Here is a 23,552-nt window from a genome sequence, read left to right as displayed (position 1 = left end):
TACAGGCCTGTGCCCTGGAGATGCAGTTGACACTGCAAAGTGGCATTCAATGATCGGAAAAGTGAATCCTACACTTCTGGGATGGGAATATGCTAGGAAAAAGAATCAGCCCAAACCAGACATGATATAAAACAATGTTTCGATTCTGGTACAGAATTGAAAGGACCCCAGCAACCCATTTGACAGCACCCCTAACTACCAGCGCTAAAGACACATCTTGGGCTTCCAGTATAGGGAGACACCTCATGAAAAAAATAAGGCTTCCAATATCATTGAAAGCACAGGCTGCGTACGCTAAACTTCGATTAAGTCTCGCGTTTGATGTAAACGTTTTGGGAAGGGACGAACTAGCAGCAATAACGCAAGTATTTCTAATGAAGTCTGTTTCTGAGAGCGCGCCCTAAAGTACAAATAAATAGTCGCACACATGCGCACTATTGGAAGGAGTTGCTTTTCCAGTGGAGAAAAGGAAGACAAAATGCGCAAGCGCGGCAGGGAGGCGGAGGCGGAGCTACCACAAGGAGGTGATTTCTTCGACTCCCGCCTACGTCCGATTCCCTTGTTCTGAGTGTGCGCTAGCCTGGGATCGAAGAGCTCTGAAGGGTGCTGTTGCGCGCTCGGTAGTATTGAGCGGACGTTAGGGCGGGGGAAGAACGAGGTGAGGGTGCACGCAATCGCTGTGCGTCTCTGCCCCAACAGTCCCGCCTCCTCCTCCTCCTCCATGGCCGAGAGGAAGCTGTGGGGTTGAAACAACGACAACGCAGGCCGGAAGCAGGGGGGAGGGAGCGGGGACCTCGCTTCCCCCCCTTTCCCCCCTCTCCGTCATTTCACCTTTCGCTTCTGTAGGACTTGCTCGGCGAGAGTTGTGGAGAAGACGGTGTGGGGCCTCTTCATTCTCTTTCTTTGATTTCCACTCCAGGTTCTCGGAGGCGGTCTGTGACCTGCGAGCAACCGCCTGAAGGAAGGAGGAAATGGGTGCGGGGATCAGCACTGGTTTTCGCTGAGTGGGGTAAGGAAGTTGGGAGAAATGCCTTTTCTGCTGTGTGCATGGAACCCGGCGGTTGCCGGGGCGGCAGAAGCGGCTGAATGGACGAGGCAGGGAAGTGAGAGAGCGCGCGCTTAGAGGACCAGGTGAATATATCCGGCCCTCCGGCTTGTTTTATCATCAAGCAGGCGGTACAGCAAAAGCTTGGGTGTTAATATACATGAGATCCCGCTGTGGGCAGCAGCACCCCTATTTCCTGGCATCTTCCGATGTCATACTGCGGCTAAACCCTGACACAAAGTGTTTGCTCCAGAGAGAGTGACAGAGGTGATTTTCGAGATGCATGACATGGGCTGAGAAAAGAGAGAAGCTGAATAACTTGATTTGCCTGGCCATAGGATGACATTCTGATGAGGGATAGGTCAGGGTACCTTATTGCTTTGAAAGTGGTATCTTGATTCTGCTCTGCAAAATGCTAAATTGGCAGTACTCACCTGAAAACCTTGCCCAGCTGCAGTTAGAATAATTCCTAGCTCCCCTCTCACTTTTAAAAGAAAAGCAGGTAGGGTAGGTTTATTTGTCAGTGGCTATGTAATGATTTTGCATGCCAAATAGGATTAAATAAAGATATTTCCCACTCTAGGGGAAGGTAAAAATTTGTTAATTAAAAAAACGAAGTATAATTAATAAAACTACTAAATCTTGGCATAGCTACTTTTTAAATTTTGGGCCAAAAGTAATCAAACTAGTGAGAACTTAATATGCAGTGTGGTATTGGTTTATTAGATATGAGACTATTGGACAGATTATATAGTGTTATACTGGGAATAATAAGTTCTAAATTTGCAGTACTTTTCTAGGGTGGTGTAATGCTAAATATTTAGCATTACTGTTGCCCTTGCTTGTGTTTTATTAAAACAAATGTATTAGCAGATAATAAAATTAAAAACAATGCTAACCAAGCACACAACTGAATAAAAACAACATAGCAAATGTATTTCAAAAATGCAGTTAAAGAGTTTTTGATGATTAATTACTTTCTAAGCCAGGGGTCATCAACCTTTCGGACCTCAGGGATCACTACATTCATAATTTTAAATCCTGCAGACCACTAATATGAATCCAGCACACCACTCACGGAAGCGCCTGGACACCAGTGATAGGATGGAGTCCTTCAGGCATTTAGCTTGGTTGCCTGTTTAGTAACTCTAGCCTCTCCCTCTCTCCCTGGGAATCTAGGTGCTTCAGCAAATGGCACACAATACTTCAGCTGGGCTCCTCAAGAGACAGAGTTTGCAGGGAGCTGATGTAGCGGCTGGCTACAAGATAAACTGTCAGGGTTCCAGATAGCATCCAAAATTAAATTAGAGTCCAAGGCAATTTGCTGCTCCAAGTTCCAATTTATTAAGAGAGCCATACTGGAAGAATCAGAAGCTTCTTCCGTTTTCCCCCCAAGTTAAAGTTCATGATCTTGCCCCCACACCCACAAGTCCATCACATGGTCCAATCTTCCACTTCCATGCTGGCAGTTCCACCCATCCAGTTTCGGTCAAGTGCCAAGGTACCAAGACCTAGGATGATCTAGAAGGAATTTTATTGTGGCTACATAAGATTCTACTACGTATTATCCCCCCCCCATTTCTCCACTATAGAAACAGCATAGTAGCATAGAAATGTGGCAGGCCAAAGATCCAAAAGGAACATGGCTGCAGGCCTGATAGGCGGCCTCTCCACAGAAGAAAAAGGTTTCCTGAAAAGAGAATTAACATAGCAGAGGTTAAAAGAGGTTAACATAGCAGAATTAACCACCTCCCCTTTGGCTTATCAGGAAATTATCATGGAATTGTTTCACTAACTTATCAGCTTTTAGGTTCCAGCTTTTTACCCAAGTAGCTTCAGAAAAAGGGTACCCCTTTCAATGCACTAAATATTGTAAGTGACTCCTATACAGCCTGGAGTCTAAGATTTTTTTCACCTCATAATGTGTTTCCCCTTCTATCACTACAGGAGGAGAGGGAGGCTGGGTGGATGGTCTTACACTGGACCCAATTACTGGCTTCAACAAGCTACAATGAAATACTGGGTAAATTTTCCCTAGAATTCTGGGTAGACTTGAGTTGAACTGAAACTGGGTTAATTATCTTCACTATTGGGAATGGACCTAGAAATTTTGAGCCAAATTGCTTGCTAGGCATTCTTAATCTTATGTATTTGGTAGATAAGAAAACTTTGTCCCACACAAAAGGGGGGTTGGAGTGAGCTAGTTTATCAGCTTGTTTCTTGTATGCTTCTGCACTTCCGCTAGAGGGTTGTTGTTTTTTTGGTATTTTCCCACCCTTTCTTTAGAGTGTCCATCCATTCAGCCAGAGACATGGAAGAGGGAGGTTCCCTATGCAGCTTAGGCATGGGAACAAATTCCATGCCACTGGTAATTGGAAAGGAGTTAATCCAGTGCTGCTGTGGACTGCGTTGTTGTACGCCAATTGGCGAACAGTAGCAAGTCCAACCAGTTGTCTTGTTGATAGTCCACATAATACAGGATGTATTGTTCCACCATTGCATTGGCCCTTTGGACCTCAGAAACTATCTCCAGAACTTGGTGGTGAACTGAACTCTGCAGTCTGAAATGATCCTCTTGGGCACTCTTTGCAGGCAGTAAATGACAAAACATTTTCACTAAGTTCTATGTGGCTGGTAATCCTGAGCAAGCAATGCAATGGGCTTCCTTGGAAAACAAATCAATAACTGTCCAGATTACTTTATTCCCCCTGCTGTCTGGGAGCTTGACCATGAAGTCCATTGCGATCTCTTCCCATGGTTGGCTAGGGCTGGCCACCCGTTGTAGTAGTCCAGGGGGCTTCCCTGGTCATATTTTCATGGTCGCGCAAGTGACACAGCTTTTCACGTAATCTTCCATTTCCAATTTCATTTTTGGCCACCAAAATTGATGCCTGGCGAGGTGGAACATTTTTATGAATCCAAAGTGGCCTCCTAGTTTTGCATCATGGTTTTGCTGTAGAACTTACAGCCTCAAACTTGCGGGAACATACAGCTTGGATCCCTTCCAGGCTAAGTCATCTTTCATTGTCAGGATATCCTTGTTATTGTTGAGCCACGGGTTTGCTGGCAACACCGATTTCATTGCTGCCATCAGCTTATCCTAGCTTCGGGTGGTGACTTGGGCCACCTTTTGGTGGGAAGAAGAAAGGATGAGGTGAACCACTTCTTCCTTCTTATTGTGGTACTGCGGTTGTCTTGACAAGGCATCCGCCAACAAGTTCTTTCCTGCAGGGATGTGCTTCAGTTCAAATTTGAATCTTCGGAGGCATTGTGCCCAGCGAACTTGCTTTAGGGACAGTCTTCAAGGGCTTTTGAGAGCTTTGAAGTTTTTATGGTGGGTCCAGACCTCGAACGGCACATTCCCCCTCTTCCAGGAAAATGTCTTCAAGTGAGTAGGGCCCACTTGACTGCATATGCTTCTTTCTCCCAAATGGCCCACCTCCTTTCAGTAGCGGTAAGTTTTTTGGAGAGGTAAGCGCACGGCAAGAGGTGCCCTTCTTTATTCTTTTGCAGTAGCACTGCCACTAACGCTATATCACTGGCATCTGTCTAGATTATGAATTGCTGTTCTAGGTCGGGGTGTTACAGTATGGGCTTTTGGGCAAAGAGACATTTTAATTTCTCGAATGCTTTTTGACAGTCCATTGTCCACTTTAGGGGTTGGTTTGCTTTTGGCTTTGTCAGGGAAGGCCCCATTTTTAATAGTTCAGGCAATGGGAGGGCAATCTCCGCAAAAGCTGGAAAGAATTGCCTGTAGAAATTGGCAAATCCAAGAAAGGTTTATAGCTGCGGGCAGGTACTTGGAGGTTTCCAGTCTAACACAGCTTTCACTTTTCCTAAATCCATCTCTATTCTCTCGCTGGAGATGCAATAGTCAAGGTTTGTTTTGTGATAGTCTAGTGAGGTTTTGTGGAATTCATACTTAGACAACTTTGCATATAGTTTGGCGGCTAAAAGTTTTTCCAGGACTTGTTGTATCAGCTTCACATGTTCTTCTAGGCTTTCAGAAAAGATCAAGATGTCATCGAGATAGACGAGTACTCCACGGTACATGTGCTCATGTAGCACCTCATTTATGTACTGCATGAAGACTCCAGGGGCCCCTTGTAGCCCAAATGGCATAACTTTGAATTGAAAACTGCCAAGGGGGCAGTTAAAAACGGTTTTCTATTCAACTCCCTCTGATTTGTATGTGGTAATACGCCTCTCTCAAGTCCAGTTTGGTGAACACCTTGCCTTTAGCCAAGTGGTTCAACATATCTTTCATGAGGGGGAGCGGGTTGGTGTTCTTCACACATACGGCTTTCAAACCCCTCAGATCAATACAGAGACAGACACCGCCATCTTACTTTTCTCTGAAGAACACGGGGGCCACTACTTTTGACTTCGCTGGTTCAATAAAGCCCTGCCTCAAATTGATGTCAATGTACTTCTTCAATTCTATCATCTCTTTGGGATTCATGGAGTACTTTTTGGTTTTGGTAGTGTAGTCCCAGGTACAATTTTTTTTTGCGCAATCTATGGGCCAATGAGGGGGAAGATAGTTGCAGTCTTACTCACTGAATACCCCTGCTAAATTCGAGTACTCTTTTGGTACTTGCTGGATCCCATGGGTTTTTGCCTCGTTTGCAGGGGCTGCAGGCTCTGGGTGGTCTGCTTTATTGGGTTTCATCGTCCCAGGGTGGCTCTCTGCCTGCACCAGTGGTAACAGCCCCAGGCCAATAGTCAATTTCCAAACACCGTTCTCCCATTTTATTGTAGGTGTCCACTTGTCCAGACATGCAAGCCCCAACATAATTAATTCCTGCATCTTTGGAGCCACGATGAATATGAGGAACTCATAGTGGCGGCCTACCTGTAATTTTACCAATTCAGTCATTAGCGTGGCTGGGTCCCCCCAATTTGAGCATCTACCTGCTCAAACCAAATTGGATGGGCTAGAGGTCTTGTGTGTATGCCTAGTTGCTCTACAGTCGACATGCTGATTAAGCATCGGGTGCAGCCAATGTCCACGACTGCCTCAACTTCCCGCTCCACCCCCATTTTGGATACTTGGAGCTTGGCTTTGATGGAGAAGGGATGGGCAGGTGTACTCACCATCGGGTCATCTATGCTATTCTCCGAGCTGGAAGGGGTTTCCCCATCAGTTGGACTTTTTGTCCCCTTAGATTGGAAATCAGCTTTCTTAGGTTATTGGCCCAGATGACTCTTTTCCGGTGGCTTCCGGGGCCTTCTCTTTATCGTGCTGGTGGTTGGTGCATGCGTGTGAGATTGGGGCTGGAGCCAGGTACTTTGATGCTCTGTGGCCTGGTTGACTGCAACGGTAGCATTTTATTGCCCCCACCCCCGAGGGAAGGAACCCAGTTGCATCTTTTAACTCAGGAGCTACATCGTCATGGAGCTCCGCTCTCCACCTTGCCGCTTCCCCCTCACTCATCCCTTCTGCAATTGTCAAGATTAATTCTCTATTGGAAGGTGGGGCAAGATCCTGTTGGAGCATTGCAGGTGGGACTGGAATTGGTGGGGGGTCCAATTCCTGGGGTTGCCCTTCCCATTTATCTGAAATGGTGTCATCTGCTGAGGGAGGGCAGGCATCCATTGGTATATCTCCCATCCATGACTGGGAAAAAAGCCCACCCTCGTGGTGCTTGATTCACAGGCTGCAGCCTAACCATCAGTGGCTGGAGAGGGGGAGATGTGGTTTAAATCTCTTTCTGCTGGCTGAATTGTTTTCTCCATGTTGGTGGGGGACCCATCTGCGCTGGTGTTGGCTTTGCTGCAGCTGCAGGATAATGGACCAATTCACTTGTTGCTGTATGGAAGGAATAAAGATTTCTACTCCAGTGCGTTGCAGAGCCTCTGCTAGGGAAGGAGAACATGGGCTGAGCCAGGGTCTAACTAGGTGGTCCTGAGCTAAAGCGAAGGTTGAATTCACTCATGTTCAGCTGCACAAGTTGATCTGGGAGGCTCCAATCATCGGGTTGGCTAGTCAGTGCCTGCTTTGGTCTCTTCCAGCCATGTGTTGAAGTTGCCCTCTTGACCCCCTGTGGCTCCAACAGCAATTTTCCAGATGCCATAAATCTCCAGGTTTCTCTGGCAGTTCCAATTGCAGGGGAGGTTTAGACCTTGCTCCTAGCTGGTGATTCCCCTCTGCAGTCACCCCCCCCTCTCCGGCTTTGGTCGGAGATGGTCTCAGCATAGAGACCCCATCTGCTACTTTCCCCCTGGCTTTCTTCTCTTTTTCCATCTTCGCTGAGATTTTGCACCGTCCCAGGTTGAGTCAGTGCTGGGAGTCAGCACCCCACCCAGCACCCCAACTGCAAGGATAGCTGGTGAAGTATTTTAAGGGAGATTCAGGTTAATGTCACCGTTCCAGATAGCATCCAAAATTAAATTAGAGTCCAAGCCCACGTGCTGCTCAAAGTTTCGATTTATTAAGAGAGCCATGCTGGCACATCTGTGGGAAAACCCGAACCTGAACTTCTTCCATTTTCCCTCTAAGTTAAAGTTCATGATCTTGCCCCACACCTACAAGTCCATCACATGGTCCAATCTTCTACTGCCATGGTGGCAGTTCCACTTATCCAGTTCTGGTCAGGTGCCGAGGTACCAAGACAAACGACCTTGGCAATCTAGAAAGGAATTTTATTGTAACATAACATTCTACTCTGTCCTATCCCCCCTCCCATTTCCTCACTATAGAAACAGCATAGTAGCATAGAAGTGTGGCACGCCAAAGATCCAAAAGGAACATGGCTGCAGGCCTGACACAAACATTAGTTCTCCGTCCTATTTGAGATTCCTAGCTGCAATGTACAGCAAAGCTAGGGTTGACTCTGGCTGCTTCTCTCCATTGTAGTACTTCGTGGATGCAGTTTACCATTCTGAACACCAAGCAGCAGGAGGCGAGGGCTACTTTGGTGCCAGCAACTGGCACAAATGTACCGCTACAAAGGAGGAATGCTGTTGTGCAAATGCATGTGGCACCTCACTCCCGCACACTAAGACTCCGGTTATCGTCACTGCTGCTTTGGGTTGCCTGCACCGCAACCTGAGCCCTTCCCGGTGCAACAAGACCATTACTTTGTTCTGGCCGGCAAATGCTGTGCTTCTCTTTGCATGTTGCACCACCTGCAAAGTTGCATATTGCACATACCACCCTCTATGGCGAAGATTTCCAGCACTACCACAAGCTGCCTGTCCAGTCCCATATTCTAGGGCTCTAGTCATAGACTGACCCCTTGGTCATCCCAGAGCAGCTCCTCCACCTGGTGGACCACTGATTGGTGACTGCTATTCTAAGCCAAACATAGACACTCATGTATGCAATTTATCATTTTTAATTTTAGCCTGTTTACTAATGGTCTATTTCTAATTAAATTATTATTTAGCAAAAATGCTGGTTCTGTTGCAATATTCATACTGAGTTTTAAATTATGGATGGGCTCATTTACAAAAACAGTTGTCCTACAGAATGGAAAGTTTTAACTTGAAACAAAAATGTAATAGTATAATGCAAAAGGCAAGTTCACAGTTTGGAAAACTGTTACCTCAATATCTTTATTGGGGTTTTTTAATTAGTGGCAATGTCTGAAAAAAATTATTCAACCATTTAGATAATTTTGTTCAGTGAAGAAAAGTGAGAGGCACAGCTAATAAACAGATATTAGGACTGAATAGGGTGGATAAAAATTGACTTTAAAAAAAATCCAAAAAAATGGATTTTTAAAATTTAAATCAGATTTTTTTAAAATTTAAATTGGATTTCTTTTATTTTTATCAAATTTATTTTAATAAAATGCTTTCGGAATAAAAATCTATCTAAAGGTAGTTTTCTATTTAAGATACATTAATAATTTTGTTTATTCAGCATGAAATGGAACTTAGTTATGTAGCTGTATATTCTGCAATATTTACATTTTTGGTAAACTCATTAAATGAATCCAAGCTCTGCAAGCTAAATAGGAAACCTTCGCTTTGTTTGCAAATAATAATATTAAGGATTCTAATTACCAGCAAGAATGAGTCCTTACATTTAAAGAGCACCTGTCATTTCAGATCTATCATGGCAGCGCCTGGTAGAGAGCATCCATTCACCTGCTGCCCGCCATGTCCCTCACCTTGTGTTACTGCTGCATCACCACCCATCCCATTAAAGTGAATGGGACTATCAGTCAACAACGAGTCAGAGGAGGAGTTGCTGCTGGACAGAGATGACAGTTGCTCTTTAAAAATGATGATTTAAATCAAGTTGATTTAAATCAAGCCTTTTTACTAGTGATTTAAATCATGATTTAAATCGTGATTTAAATTGGCTTGATTTAAATCAAATCCACCATGACTACAGCATTTAAAATTTTTAAAGAGCAACCATTAGCAGTGCCTTAAACCAAATGATTATTTTCCACAGTGTACTACAGATGTACGATATTAGGAAAAGATGTAACTGGTTTAAGGGGTTGCTCTGTAATTGTCTCAGTGTGCTCTAAAGGATCTTTTTCCTTTCAGAATCTCATAGCCTCAGTGTTGTTGCTTTTATAAAAGCAGCTCAGCAATTTTCAGTCTTCCATCTGTCCTGAAAAAAGTGCTACATTTCATAAAAGCAATTCTTAAAACCATAACTTTTTTTCAGGTGTGAACAAAGTGGCTGTTTTATTCAGGAGCAAAGAAAGTCTGAATCATTTGTGAAGCATGCACAGTCTTGGTACTCATAGTGCCTTTCCTGCCCAGTGTCAAAACAAGTTTTAACCTGCCTTCTTGTGCCAAATAGGATGATTGAAAATGGCTATTTTGGGGGTATATGGTAAAATAAATTTATTAGAATGCGTGTCTCAGCCAAAATAACCCCAGGCTCTAGATGGAAAAATAAGGACTGATCATTTTGGCAATATGATTTTTCAACAAGTAATTATTGAGGGGGGAGTTATTATTCAAAGTGACTCCACATAGTAGGGCTGATTATTTTCATAATGCTTCACCTTCCCAAAACGTCATAAATGCTAATCTCGATTACATAGTACCATGATGGCGAACCTATGGCACCAGCTGGTTTTCAGGTTTCCAGGGCTCCGGCACATGCGAAGACCAGCTGGCCGGTGCACATGCGCATGCCAGAAACCTGAAGACCACCTGGCTGGCATGCACATGCACACCGGCCAGCTGGTCTTTGGGTTTCCAGCACTTCGGTGCTCTGGTACATCCGTGCGTTCCGGTTTGGGCCCTTGGTGCCAAAAAAAGGTTTAATCACTGACATAGGCTGTTGCAAATTTATAGTGTTATCAACAAAGGGAATATTTGTACCTGATGGTTGGCATGAGGAGTCCTTGGTGGTCTCTGATCTTAGTTGTTTTCTTGCAAACGTTTCATTACCCAAGCTAGGTAACATCATCAATGCTAGTTTGGGTAATGAAACATCTGCAAGAAAACAACCAAGCTTAGAGAGCACCAAGGACTCCTTATTACAGTATTTTCCACGGTTGCATCTGAGTAAGCCTATTGTATATGCATTGAGAGATATACAAGGAGACTGAGTAGAATTAAAATAAACTCTGGCTTGATTGTCAAATCTACTTTGGATTTAAATAAATTGGGATTAACTGAAGTATTAAAAAATAATTAAGGCCATTTATAGCAGTTATAGCAGTTATAGCAGTTAGACTTATATACCGCTTCATAGGGCTTTCAGCCCTCTCTAAGCGGTTTACAGAGTCAGCATATTGCCCCCAACAATAATCCGGGTCCTCATTTTACCCACCTCGGAAGGATGGAAGGCTGAGTAAAGAATTAAAGAATCTATGCTATCTTGAGAAAGTTCAGATGCCTATCAGAGAATGTGGATGAATAAAACAAGTTGCCAGCATATGATTCTCTTGCTCTGTATTCTCTGTATCACTTTATTCTTAGTGTTGCTGAACCCAATTAGCCTGCTGTGACTTGAAAGCTCTCTTTACACTGGCTTCTTACAAAGTTAAAGATTTTGGATGTCTGCTAAAATCAGTTGGTGAAGTCCATTGTACATTTATTTATTGATTGTTAAAAATATTTTTGTTAGCTGAAAGAATTGCACATAGCACTTCCTCTTCCATTTTTTTCTCATAACATGTAGCTTGTAAGGGTGGCCAAAGGGTAATTATTTCCAAGTAATTCAATAGGTTTTTATAACTGAGGAAAGACAAAATAATTAATATTCATTTTGATTTAAAATTTCAACTATGAACCGTGGTGACCCATTGATTAGAGTGCAGTACTGCAAGGTACTTCTGCTGGCTGCCGGCTGACTGCAATTTGGCAGTTCAAATCTCACCAGGCTCAAGGTTGACTCAGCTTTCCAGCCTTCCGAGGTGGGTGAAACAAGGATCCAAACTGTTGAGGGCAATATGCTGACACTGTAAACCACTTAGAGAGGGCTATAAAGCACTGTAAAGTGTATGTCTAAATGCTATTGCTAAGTGCTGTTATGTTTCAAAAGTTTTCTCATTCATTTTCTACAACAAAATGCTATGGGTTTATTTTACCTCTTAAGATTTGGAAGTAATTTTTATATAAATAATTGCCTATCTTCATGACAGCTTGTGATTGTTTTTTTACTTGATACTCAAATGAAGGATGACTGAATAGAGAGCCTCTCAAGGAAATAATTTCATATTCATACTTGAAATATATTTTCAATATTTGTGTATTTTGCTAATTATATATCAGATATTGTATCTTGGGGAAAATGAATGAGAAAATAAAAATGAATTATTTACACTGACTCAAATGCACTAATTAGATCCATTTCAATCTAATTTAAAATTTTGTTTTTGAATTGAATTGGCTTAGCTGTCCTTGTGAGTAGTTGTCAATTTTCATGAATATCTCAATTGATTTTGGCACTAACATTTATGGCATCATTTGTGGTGAAGAGAGAAAGATGGGATTATCATATTGACATATCTTCAAACTGTTGAAAAATTTCTGCTTTGCAATGTAACACTTAAAGAATGCCAAAAGCAGCCTTATTTGTTCTACATGCCTTTTAATATCTACTTTTATTTACTGGGAATAAAGAATAATGATTCAGGCTAAATTTTATTTGGTATTTGATATACCATATTTTTCGGAGTATAAGACGCACCTTTTACCCTCAAAAAAGAGGCTGAAAATCTGGGTGCATCTTATAAACTGAATACAGCATTTTTTGCCTCCTGAAACCCCGCCTCCTTCATCAAAATGGCCCTGCAGAACCTTTAGGAGGCTTATAGAGTGCTCTTAGGGGCTGGGGAGGGCAGAAATGAGTGAAAAACAGGCTGTTTTCTGCTCAATTATGCCCCCCCCAGCCCCCAGGAACACTATAAGCCTCCTAAAGGCTATGCATGCCCTTTTTTTGACAAAAACGTGCCCATGTTTGCAAAAAATGGGCCATTTTTTGTTCATTTTTGCTCCCCCCAGGAGCACTCTACAAGGCTCCTAAAGGCTATTTATGCCCTTAAAAAAAAACGAAAAATGGGTCGTTTTTGGGAGATCTGCAGTGCAAAAACTTTTTTTAAAATTTGCCTCTTCAAAATCTTGTTGCGTCTTACACTCCGGTGCATCTTATACTCTGAAAAATATGGTACCTATATGTCCTAGCAGGTTCTAGAGAAGGCAGGCATGACACACTAATTTTTACAATAGATAGATTATATTTTACAAGAATATTGATGATGATATTTTAATGTGATTCTGAATCACTGAAATGTAGTCCTTCCTCAGTTAAAATTTTCAAATGTTAAACGTGAAACTAGACAGCTTTCCATTTTATGACTTTAGATTAATATTTGATTCTAAATCAAATGATCTCTCTTTTGAAATTTGTGATCAGTTTCATTTTTTGAAGAATAACCTTAAATCAGTGTTTAAAAATATTTTTCCAGTGAAATTAAAGGAAATGCTGATTGCTTTTATATACTATGTACTGCTTATTTAATATCCCAATTGTAGTTGTCCATGTTCCTAATGAATTGATCTTGAGAAAGTATTGAACTCCCTCTGCTCCTGTTCGTCATAAAACAAACAGATAATTGTAGAAAGTAGTATACCAGACACTATTTTAGACAAAATCATAGTTGATTGGCTTAGAAAAAAGATCTCTGACATAATTTTTTTCCCCCTTCTAGTTGCAAGTCATTGTTAAGAGATGGTTCAAGAAAATCTACCTCACAAATTCCGTTTGTTTGCCCATGTGCTGCATCATTGGAGATCTCAACAGGAACTTGTCAGTTATTTTTGAAAGTCTCAGGATAACATATGGACATCAGGTCAATGTATTACACTCTAGGAATGGGCCAAAATATGAAGCATTCTCAATTCAGCAGGCCAATCTATTACCCATAAAGGTGTTAAGAACGCTTAACAACACTTCAAACAGTACTCTCTAGAGTTCTTAATTATTCAGGAAAGGTAGCTTGATCTCTTCTGAAATCAACTGACTTTCTCTAATCTTGTCTTGGAGATATTAAATGGAATGCAGTCATGTCTACCCATGAAGGAATACAGATCAACACTGACTATGCTGTCGCTTTGTTAGAACAGTTAAAATCATTCTATGAACAGCAATTGCTAACTGACATTGTTTTAATTGTCGAGGGCACTGAATTCCCATGTCATAAGATGGTTCTTGCTACGTGCAGCTCTTACTTCAGGTACGTATTGATCATAATGCTATTTTTCTAAGAAATATATATCCAATATATGTCTGAATAGTATAATTTATTAAGTGCATTCTACCACTAACTTGAAATAGATGAAGAATTAAATTATTAAACAATTTAAATTCAAGTTAATAAATATTGAAGAATTGAACTAAGAATGCATGTTAAGTGTTTCAGGGTTATTCACAACATGGAAGATAAAAATGGACATCAAATACATGAGGTTTATTTGAACATAGTCATATACTGAGGGAGGAGTAGGCAAATTTTTGGAATACCTGTGCATCCTTGGAATTTCAAAGCATCTTATACATCCTCTCAGAAGATAATTGGTGACATTTATCAAAGTTGTCCATTATGTTACCTGTCTTTCCAGCTTAAGTTTACTCTTTTTATTGGGCAAATGAAATGTGTATAAATACAGCAATCCTCACCGACTCAAGTTTGACTCAGCCTTCCATCCTTCCAAAGTCAGTAAAATAAGGACCCAGGATCCAATATGCTGACTCTGTAAACTGCTTAGAGCTGTAAAGCTTTATGAAATGATATATGTCTAAGTGCTATTGCTATTCTCTAGTAACATATTTAATAATGTTTTTCCTCTGTCATGTAAAATTACAATTTAGTAATAGGTTTTGGAGTTCTGTGGAAACTCTTGAGATGGCATACAACTATAAGGTATTGTGTTATAAATGAAGAAGACAATAGTGTTTAAAAGAAATTTCAAAATGGTAAATCTTAAATCTATAGACAAATTGAAGTGGAAAATCTATATTGACTAGGGATAAAATGTTTTATAAGTACAGTTGATCAGTAGAAACAATTATCAGGCCAATTCTAAGGTTGAAAACAAACAGACTTGACAACAGATTCCCTTATTTGAACTAGAATGGGATACCATTAATACAATGTAAAACATTTATATCCATGAATTGTGAAGATTAGTATTCTCCAAAGTATATTAATAGCAATAGCAATATCATTTAGTCTTGCATACTTTTCCATAGTGCTTTATAGCTTTCATTGGGCAGTTTACAATGTAAACATTATTTGCATTTTGCCCCAACAATCTCTGTCCTGATTTTACCGACCTCAGAAAGATGGAAGATTGAGCCAGCCTTGTATCTCCCACCATGATCAAACTCCAGGCTGTGGGCAGAGTTTGCCTGCAATACTACAGTCTAACCCCATCACCATTTAAAAGAACATTCTACATACCCTGAGATTATATAATGTATAGTTAGGAGATGGTGCTTAAAGCTTATCCACCTGCATGTCTAATAATTTTGTATAATATTTTGCACCGACATAGGCCCTCCTTCCAGTCATAGGGAACTGTAAAAGATAACTATAAAGTTACTTGATAAGCTTTGTTATGAAATAGCTGCAGTGGCTAAAGGCTTAAGCTTGGTCCATATATTCTGCATTGATTTGCAAGGTATTGGGATAGAATGTTTTTCTTCTATGGCTTGCTTCCTTGTAGAGGAAACTAGGCAAAGTATCTCTGGTAAAACAGATTCTACCTTTTTTTTCCAGACAAATTTTTAGTTTATTCAAAGAACGTCAAAATATAAACTGCCGAAAGAATAAAAACCACAATAAATAAGACACTGAAAAACAAAAGTATGTTAAAAATAAGAAAAGACTAACATATTTTTCTTAGTTGAATGCTGATTAATATAATACCTCAATGTTAGTTTCCCATCCCTTTCAAAATTCAAAAGAATTTTAAACTATTAAACTACTAATCTATTGTCAGATTGTTAGCCAGTCATGTGTATACTGTACTAATAACAAAATGGTTAACAGGGAAAATATATTTTATAAAATTATAAACCTAATAAAAATTATTAACAATAAAAGAAAAACAGGATTGAAATTCCAAAAACCTCTGTTAAAAAACTGTTATTGTAATCAACTCATAGAAAATTTACCATGGCTTTAATCTCAAATTGTCTCAAATAATAACTAATCGGTCCCGGATCATATATCCACATGTGTTTCTTTATACCCTCTTTTATCAATTTCTGATTGATTGAATACAGTAAGTCCAATCTTCAAAGCCAATGTATCTTCCCCCCAAAAAACCCCAGATAAGATTATTCCTCAATTAAATATAATACATCAATTTCCCAATCTTCTTCAAACTCCTTTAAAAAAAACCTTTTGCCACTTTCATGCCACCCTGAGAGTTCTGTACTATTACATAAAAGCACAGTATTGAGGTTCAGGAAGGTGTATGAAGTCGACTGTTATTTCTAAGCTATATTTCTCCCTGACCGGTTTACTGCTGGAAAAAGTTTTCCATAGTCTGTGTTGCTTCTGAGTCTATTATTTTTTGCCCCAAGGCTGCTACTTTTAAAACAAGTTCTTTTTGTGGGTTTAAAGTAGGATCGGTTTCTTCAGAACGTTTTCCACAATCTTTATGAGTTCATCAAAAGAGTCAGAAAAAAAAATCAGCTAAAGATTACATGTTCTACAGTCTCTGTCTACCTTTCCCTGTGTCAGCCTCTTCCTTCTCTTCATAAATGTTGCTCAATGGAATGGATAAATAAAACAGGGACCAAGCAAAGAAAACTGCGAATATATTTTCTGACTATTTTGGTCCCAAAACTTTTTTCAGGTTAAATACCTGAAAAAATACAAATCCAGACACTTGTGCCATGTTTCTATATGGAAAAGCAAAAATTGATAACAGCAGTCAAATAAAAAAAGAAAGCCAAAAAAACCAAACCCAGATGGAATCCAGCAGGGGTTGAAATAAATCAGCATTCAGCCAACCAATTAACCTTTAAAGATAACAAAGCTTTTCACAAGTGTGAAGTTAAAAATCCCAGACATGCTTAAGAAAACATTCTGCTGGTAGAAAGAGATGTAAAAAAGACCATTGATTTTCCGACTCTTCCTCAAGGAGCTGCAATCATAAGATTATCCCTTCTGGGTGGGTCCACATCCATTCAAAAATCATCTTCGATTATTCCTAAGTCCGCATTCCAATCCAGGAGGCAATACTGCCAAAAATAAGTTCTGGCAGCAAACACAGCAGATCATGAGTAAGAGAAAGAAAGCTGTTACTGTTCAGCAGCCATCTTGGGAAGGAGTCAACAGATTCCAGCTTTCTAAACAAAAACTAGAAATATAATATGAACTAATATGAATAAAATTGAACAGCTCTTTATATAGGTAGTCTTTGACGTTTGAATACAAAGAAGCCCAAAGTTTCTGTTACTAAGTAAGGCAATTTGGTAAGTGAATTTTGCCTAATTTTATGACCTTTCTTGGCAAAATTGTTAAGTGAACCACTGCATTTAAGTTAGTAGCATGGTTATTAAGTGAATCTGGCTTTCTCATTGACCTCAGAAGATTGAAAAAGATCATCACATGATCCTGAAACTGCAACCATCATAAGTATGAGTCAGTTTCCAAGCTTCTGAATTTTGATCACATGATTTTGTGATGCTGCAATGATCGTAAGTGTGAAAAATGATCATGAGTTACTTTTTTTCAGTGCTGTAACTTTGAACAGTCACTAAATGAACTGTTATAAGTCGAGGACTACCTGTAATTAATTTTTGATATTCCAGGGAAAACAATAGAAACATTTTTCTATTTTAGCACTGAAAATGGTGTGTAATGTTGAATGCTAACATTTCTAAACCAGAGTGAAAACGGGTGGTATATGGATATTATAGTGACTTTCTAAGTATGATTACTTTTCATGAGACAGTACAACTTGGAGTACACATTTTGAATTTTACAAGATATTCATTATGTTGAATGCTATCCCCATCCCGCAATTGTTTGGAGCAATTAGATAGGAATTAGTGATGGTTACAATATAATTTTTTTATCATCCAGGGCAATGTTTATGAGCGGGTTGAGTGAAAGCAAGCAGACACATATTCATCTGAGGAATGTGGATGCAGTCACTTTTCAGATTATAATAACGTATGCTTATACGGGTAATTTGGCAATAAATGACACAACAGTTGAACAGCTTTATGAAACAGCATGTTTCCTACAGGTAAGATTGTTTTATACTAACTTTTCCAAGACATGTTTTCCTAAGTTATATCTTTAATAAAATTGTATACTGTACTTAACAATAAAGTAACCTGCATGATCAGTAGGAAAAAATGGAAACAAATCTTGAAATTCCAACTACTACCCCTCTGTTTAAATAAATAATTATTGTGCAGTTTTAGATGCCTATGACTCACAGTAAAATGTCATGACATCTTTTCTCCTGTTCATACAGAGATAATAGAAAAATATTGCTTACTGAGATGTTAATAGTCTTTTCAGTAATACAAATGCAGTGGAAAATACCTTTGTTGGTACAGAAATTCATTGTGACCAGCTAAAATTTCATAAAAGAGTAGACATTCTTGTATTAATTTCAATTGTTTGAGTAAAGATAAGAACTCTAAGGTTCACCTCTTTGAAAGAGATTTTTAGAATGTGCAGAAATGTGTATAAGATTTTTTTCTTTTAAAGCAGCTGTGTGGTTTTCCAGGCTTCATTGTTTTCCCATCAAAGCAAAGTGAACATGCATGTATCTGTATGCAGATTAGGAGCAACATCTGCACAGTTGTATTCACTAGAACAGTGGAAGGCATTCACAGAAGTGAAGCCAGACTTTAGAAAGCACAACTGGGATATATTGAAGCACACCTCAAAATGTAAAAACAACCATGTTCTTCAGTAATCTCAATATAGTTTCTTTGAAGGTTTCCTCTGGTTGTTCAGTGGGAATGGAAGTACCATATTTTTCGGACTATAAGAACCCCCCCCCCCCCAAATGTGGGTGGAAATGTGTGCATCTTATAGAGTAAATGTTGCTGAAGCCCTGCCCACTTGCAGACCCCCACTCGCCGGCCTCTACCTCCCAATAATTTGCCTCCTTGCAGCAAACAGCCTGGTCAGTTTCAGCATAGCCTGATTTAGCACAAGCAGCTGATTGGCTTTTGGATCTGCCTCCGGAATACAACCGATCAGCTGTTCCAGGCTGTGGGGATCACCGGTGCCCATCACTACTGGTGCCTATCACCTCTGCCACCTATCGCTGCCTCCAAGCTCCCCATATTTGGCCTGTTCCAAGCGACGGGGATAGGTGGCGATGGTGGCGATCCCTGCCACCTGGAATGGGCTGAAAACAGGACACATGGAGGCTGAAAATGAGATTGGGGAGGCTGAAAACTGGACGCACAGAGACCAAAAAGGGGGGGGGGGTTGAAGGTGGCAATAGGTGGCAGCAGCGCCGATGGGCATCAGCAATCCCCACAGCCTGCTCATCAGTGGTATTCCAAGAGGCAAATCCAACTGCCAATCAGCTGCTTGTGCTAAATCAGACTGTGCTGAAGCTGACCAGGCTATTGGCTGTTTGCTGCAAAGAGGCAAATTGCTGGGAGGCACCTTGTTTCCTCCCCAAAAGCTAGGTGCATCTAATAGTCCGGAGCGTCTTATAGTCTGAAAAATATGGTAAATCATTATATAGACATGAGCACAGATGTCCTGTAACAGTTCAAGAAAAGGTGTTTTGCTTGTATTTCACAATATACTTTGTGAAGTTTCTTTTAGATACTTTGAATAGTATTATTACTTCTTAGTAATCAATTTGGTCTCAGAAGAAAATTTTGATAGTTTCTCTTCTTTCAGTAATCCGCTAGCAGTAAACAGTCCTAGATTAATATGTGACATCCACTATTTGGTATATAACAGAGAATAGAAATTAGGGAAGATTTCTTTCCATTTTTTCATCATTAACCACAAGTATGAAGATAATGAAATGTTTTGATCACTTCTCACATATATATATATTTTTTAATTGCAGGTCGATGACGTGTTACATCAGTGTAGGGAATATTTAATTAAAAAAATTAATGCTGAAAACTGTGTGCGGCTTTTGAGTTTTGCTGATCTTTTTAGCTGTGAGGAGTTAAAACAGAGTGCTAAAAGAATGGTGGAACACAAGTTTACAGTTGTATACCACCAAGAGGCTTTCATGCAGCTCACACATGATTTGTTGATAGATATTTTGAGCAGTGACAATTTAAATGTGGAAAAAGAAGAGACAGTTCGTGAAGCTGCTATGTTGTGGCTGGAATATAATACAGAATCCCGATCACAGTATTTGTCATCAGTTCTTAGCCAAATAAGAATTGATGCACTTTCTGAAGTTACACAACGAGCTTGGTTTCAAGGCTTACCACCAAATGATAAATCAGTAGTGGTTCAAGGGTTGTATAAATCTATGCCGAAGTTTTTTAAACCAAGACTTGGAATGACTAAAGAGGAGATGATGATCTTCATTGAAGCTGCTGCTGAAAGTCCTGGTAATCCTTACTCTTCAGTATGTTACAGCCCACAGGCTGAGAAAGTTTACAAACTCTCTAATCCTCCTGCTGATCTCCATAAAGTTGGGACACTTGTAACTCCTGATAATGATATTTATATAGCAGGTGGGCAAATCCCACTGAAAAGTACAAAAATCAACTACGGTAAAACTAGCAAATTTCAATTTGCCTTCCGTACTGTGAATTGTTTCTACTGGTTTGATGCCCAGCAAAATACATGGTTTCCAAAGAGTCCAATGCTATTTGTTCGTATAAAGCCATCTCTTGTTTTCTGTGAAGGCCTTATCTATGCAATTGGTGGAGACAGTGTTGGTGGAGAACTTGACAGAAGAACTGTAGAAAGATATGATACTGAGAAAGATGAATGGACCATGGTAAGCCCTCTGCCCTGTGCTTGGCAGTGGAGTACAGCCGTTGCTGTTCATAATTGCATTTATGTAATGGCACACAACTTGATGTATTGTTACTTCCCCAGATCAGATGCTTGGGTTGAAATGGCTACAAGACAAACTAATAGATGCTTTGCTTCAGCTGCTGCTTTTGGGGATAAAATATTTTATATTGGAGGCTTGCATGTTGGTGGCAATCTTGGTATAGGATTACGTCCTCGGAGTGTAACTGGACCTTCCCTAGCAGTGGAAGTTTATGATGTGAATAAAAATGAATGGCAAATGACAGCCAAAATCCCTGCCAAGCGGTATTCTGATCCCTGTGTCAGAGCTGTTGTGATTTCTAACACATTGTGTATCTTTGTACGAGAAACGCATATGCATGAAAGAGCCAAATATGCTACATACCAATATGACATGGAACTTGATCGTTGGTTCTTGCAACAGGATATATCTGAGCGGGTACTCTGGGATTTGGGAAAAGATTTCCGATGCACTGTGGGAAAACTATATCCATCTTGTCTTGAAGAGTCCACATGGAAACCTCCATCATACCTAGTTTTTCCTTATACAGATGATGAGTTTGAAATTGAGGAGGATGTTCCATTACCACCTGTATAGCTCCCTTATTCAGATACTGCATGCCTATAACTAATGAACATTGTATTTGAGAGACTAGAGCTGCAAAATGAAATGTTAAGTTGTCTTGTATGTATGCCCTAATTTTTTTGTGGCCATTGAGTTTAAATCAGTAAAACATATTACTAGATATGCCTTCATAATCTCAGTCCCTCTGATAGTTGATGGAAAACCTCTCTCTCCTTCTCCCTCCCTCCCTCTCACACACACACGTGTGTGTGTTTGTGTGTGTATGATCATATATGTATCATGATTAGATGTATTATCTATATATTTCAAGCTTAAATCCTCTGCTTATTGTCTGAATTTTTAGTCCTGTGAGTTCTGGAACTTTTCACAAAGCAGCTTCTACTTCTAGAAAGATATTAATTGCTCAAAATACCTTTGTTATATTTAAATCTGGAAATATCTGTACGTGCTAGTTATATAAATTGTGTAGCTGAATGAAATGTGCTGCACTCAATACACACAGCTGTATTGATGTAATAATACCATGTAAAAGAATAAAATCCCATGGATCTACCTGTGGTAGGAAGGGTAGATCTTCCATTTTATGGTGATATGCAGGGCAAAATGACTGCAGGTTCAGTCGAGCTAGATGATGCTGATGACTAGGTGCATGTATTTTCACTAACATACCTGTTTATTTAGAATACAGGTCTTCCGAGCAGCTGGTAGTTTACCAGGTGTGAACTGACATTGCTGGGCTTGCAGTAAGAATTGCTAGCCCTTCATAGTGCGGGTCTCTGGAGCTTTTAATCAGTAAACAGCTCTATGTTCTGTATTTTGGAAACATTGGCTCATTAATATTAGTTCCTGCTACTTATTTTCCCCTACCCCAGTATATACAAAAGTATAGTGTGAATTAACCACATCTTTATTTTTGTTAATTTATATTACTGTAGTATGTCTTTGTAAAATAATCTTATAATTGTTTGTCTCTTATTTTTTCCTGTGGGGTTGGGGGAGATAAATTTTGTTCAGGAATATTTTGTGCAGAGGAGAGGTTGTCTGATGCTGCTCTGGCATTAATCCCAGGAACCACTAGCAGAAGTAAGGCACCATCAATCTCACATGAGACCAGATACTTCATGATGGATCATACCAGCATGTTCAGCTGCATTATGTTCTGGCACTGTATTTTGAATGATATTAATTTATTAAAAAGAATCAGTTTGTTCTCCCCCCCCCCTCACATGTCTGTATTTGTCTGGAATTATTGAAGTATGATTAAAACAACAGTTTTTAAAATTGCTGTTTATAATATAAATACTTACAGTAGTAGATTCAGGTGTTCAGAAAAATCTGAAAAAGATATGAGCAAGTGACTTCTATTATTTCTTTCTGTTTGGAGGTAAACAAATGTTTGAAAACAGAAGAAAAATAAAATGTGATAAACGCCCTATATGTTAAAGACCATGCAGTCTTTTAACACATAGGCCTTCTTCATAGACAGTATTCACAGTCGTCTTATTACACAAAGTCACACTAATGTAAATATACTCAAGGAGTAAACTGAATCTTTGCCTCCAGCCATTTATTTTTGTCCTCTCGGATTTCTTACATCTGATTTTTGTTTTTTTCTAACAAAAAACTATTTTCCTTAATCTTTAGACTAGATCTTATATTACTTTGTGGTAAAATAATCTCTGCAAACTGGAAACTGACATTCAGCCCAACTCATAGAAATTATATGGTTGTTATCAGTCAATTTTGACAATGGAATAAGCAGCATTCAGAACCTATCTTTCTTATTGCCCCTTTTTCTGGGTCAATTGCTCATTTTTCAAGAGTTTATTAAAAACGTTCTAGTTTTGAAATTATCCATTTTGGTTAGGATAGAATGTTGTAGCAAAACATTCAGAGTTTTATAATTAAATATGCCATTAATTAATTAGCAAACTTTTTCATGACCTTTGAATAGATGTCAGTTTGTGATAAACCAATCAAAACTAAAGCTTGCTGCTTGAAAAATAAAAACAAAACAAACCCAACTAAAGAGATTTAGATTAAAAAGAGGAATGGCAGAAGTTACAATATATGGCCACAGAAATTTGTGTATAAAGTAGGTATCTTATACTTGAGCATGTTGGTGTTGGATTAGAATAGTTCCCTTTAAGAAACATTTGATTTGATGTATTAAATGCTGCTGATGTTTTGTTTTTTAATTTGGGCTCCTTTTGTCCCTGTAAAAATGTAAGTATAAAATTGTTTGTGGAAAGGGAGGCATTGAGATTATGCTAATCTGAACTCAAATTCACAAGAGGGCATTACATATATATATATATATATATATATATATATATATATATATATATATATATATATATATATATATATATATATATATATATATATATATATATATATATATATATATATATATATATATATATATATATATATATATATGTTATATTTATGCTGATAAATAAAGGGAGACTAGTATAGA

The 23,552-nt window shown here is 39.4% G+C and overlaps 2 protein-coding genes across 3 annotated transcripts in view; one reads left to right on the top strand and one right to left on the bottom strand.

Annotated features, from left to right (window-relative positions):
- Window positions 1-990, bottom strand: part of LOC106539457 (uncharacterized) — a 39,434-nt gene extending 38,444 nt beyond the window's left edge. The window contains exon 1 of the mRNA XM_087713059.1: window positions 832-990. The gene's annotated coding sequence lies outside the window, so the exon portion shown is untranslated. The remainder of the gene's footprint in view (window positions 1-831) is intronic.
- KBTBD2 (kelch repeat and BTB domain containing 2) lies at window positions 920-22,283 on the top strand. Of its 2 annotated transcripts, none has more exons than XM_014054258.2 (4): window positions 920-1,009; window positions 13,183-13,707; window positions 17,575-17,740; window positions 19,550-22,283. In XM_014054258.2, exons 2-4 carry the CDS (start codon window positions 13,538-13,540, stop codon window positions 21,080-21,082), a joined length of 1,869 nt encoding a protein of 622 aa, XP_013909733.1. In that variant the 5' UTR covers window positions 920-1,009; window positions 13,183-13,537; the 3' UTR covers window positions 21,083-22,283. The 2 variants fall into 2 exon arrangements, with proteins under 2 accessions (XP_013909733.1, XP_013909735.1); XM_014054260.2 differs by lacking the exon at window positions 920-1,009 and adding an exon at window positions 1,024-1,131.
- Window positions 22,284-23,552: the final 1,269 nt, after the last annotated feature.

This window comes from Thamnophis sirtalis, unplaced genomic scaffold (genome assembly GCF_051295495.1).
Source record: "Thamnophis sirtalis isolate CommonGarterSnake01/CBP01778 unplaced genomic scaffold, rThaSir2_p1.2 scaffold_4, whole genome shotgun sequence".
NCBI classification, from domain to species: domain Eukaryota; kingdom Metazoa; phylum Chordata; class Lepidosauria; order Squamata; family Natricidae; genus Thamnophis; species Thamnophis sirtalis.
Note: the sequence above shows the minus strand (reverse complement) of the source record. Positions and strands in the feature narration are given on the sequence as shown.

Excerpts from the sequence above, each read along its gene's own strand:
- KBTBD2 (XM_014054258.2), top strand. The coding sequence starts at position 13,538 with ATGTCTACCCATGAAGGAATACAGATCAACACTGACTATGCTGTCGCT. Across the intron at positions 13,708-17,574 it reads ACGTGCAGCTCTTACTTCAG|GGCAATGTTTATGAGCGGGT; the intron begins GTACGTATTGAT and ends TTTATCATCCAG. Across the intron at positions 17,741-19,549 it reads AAACAGCATGTTTCCTACAG|GTCGATGACGTGTTACATCA; the intron begins GTAAGATTGTTT and ends TTTTAATTGCAG.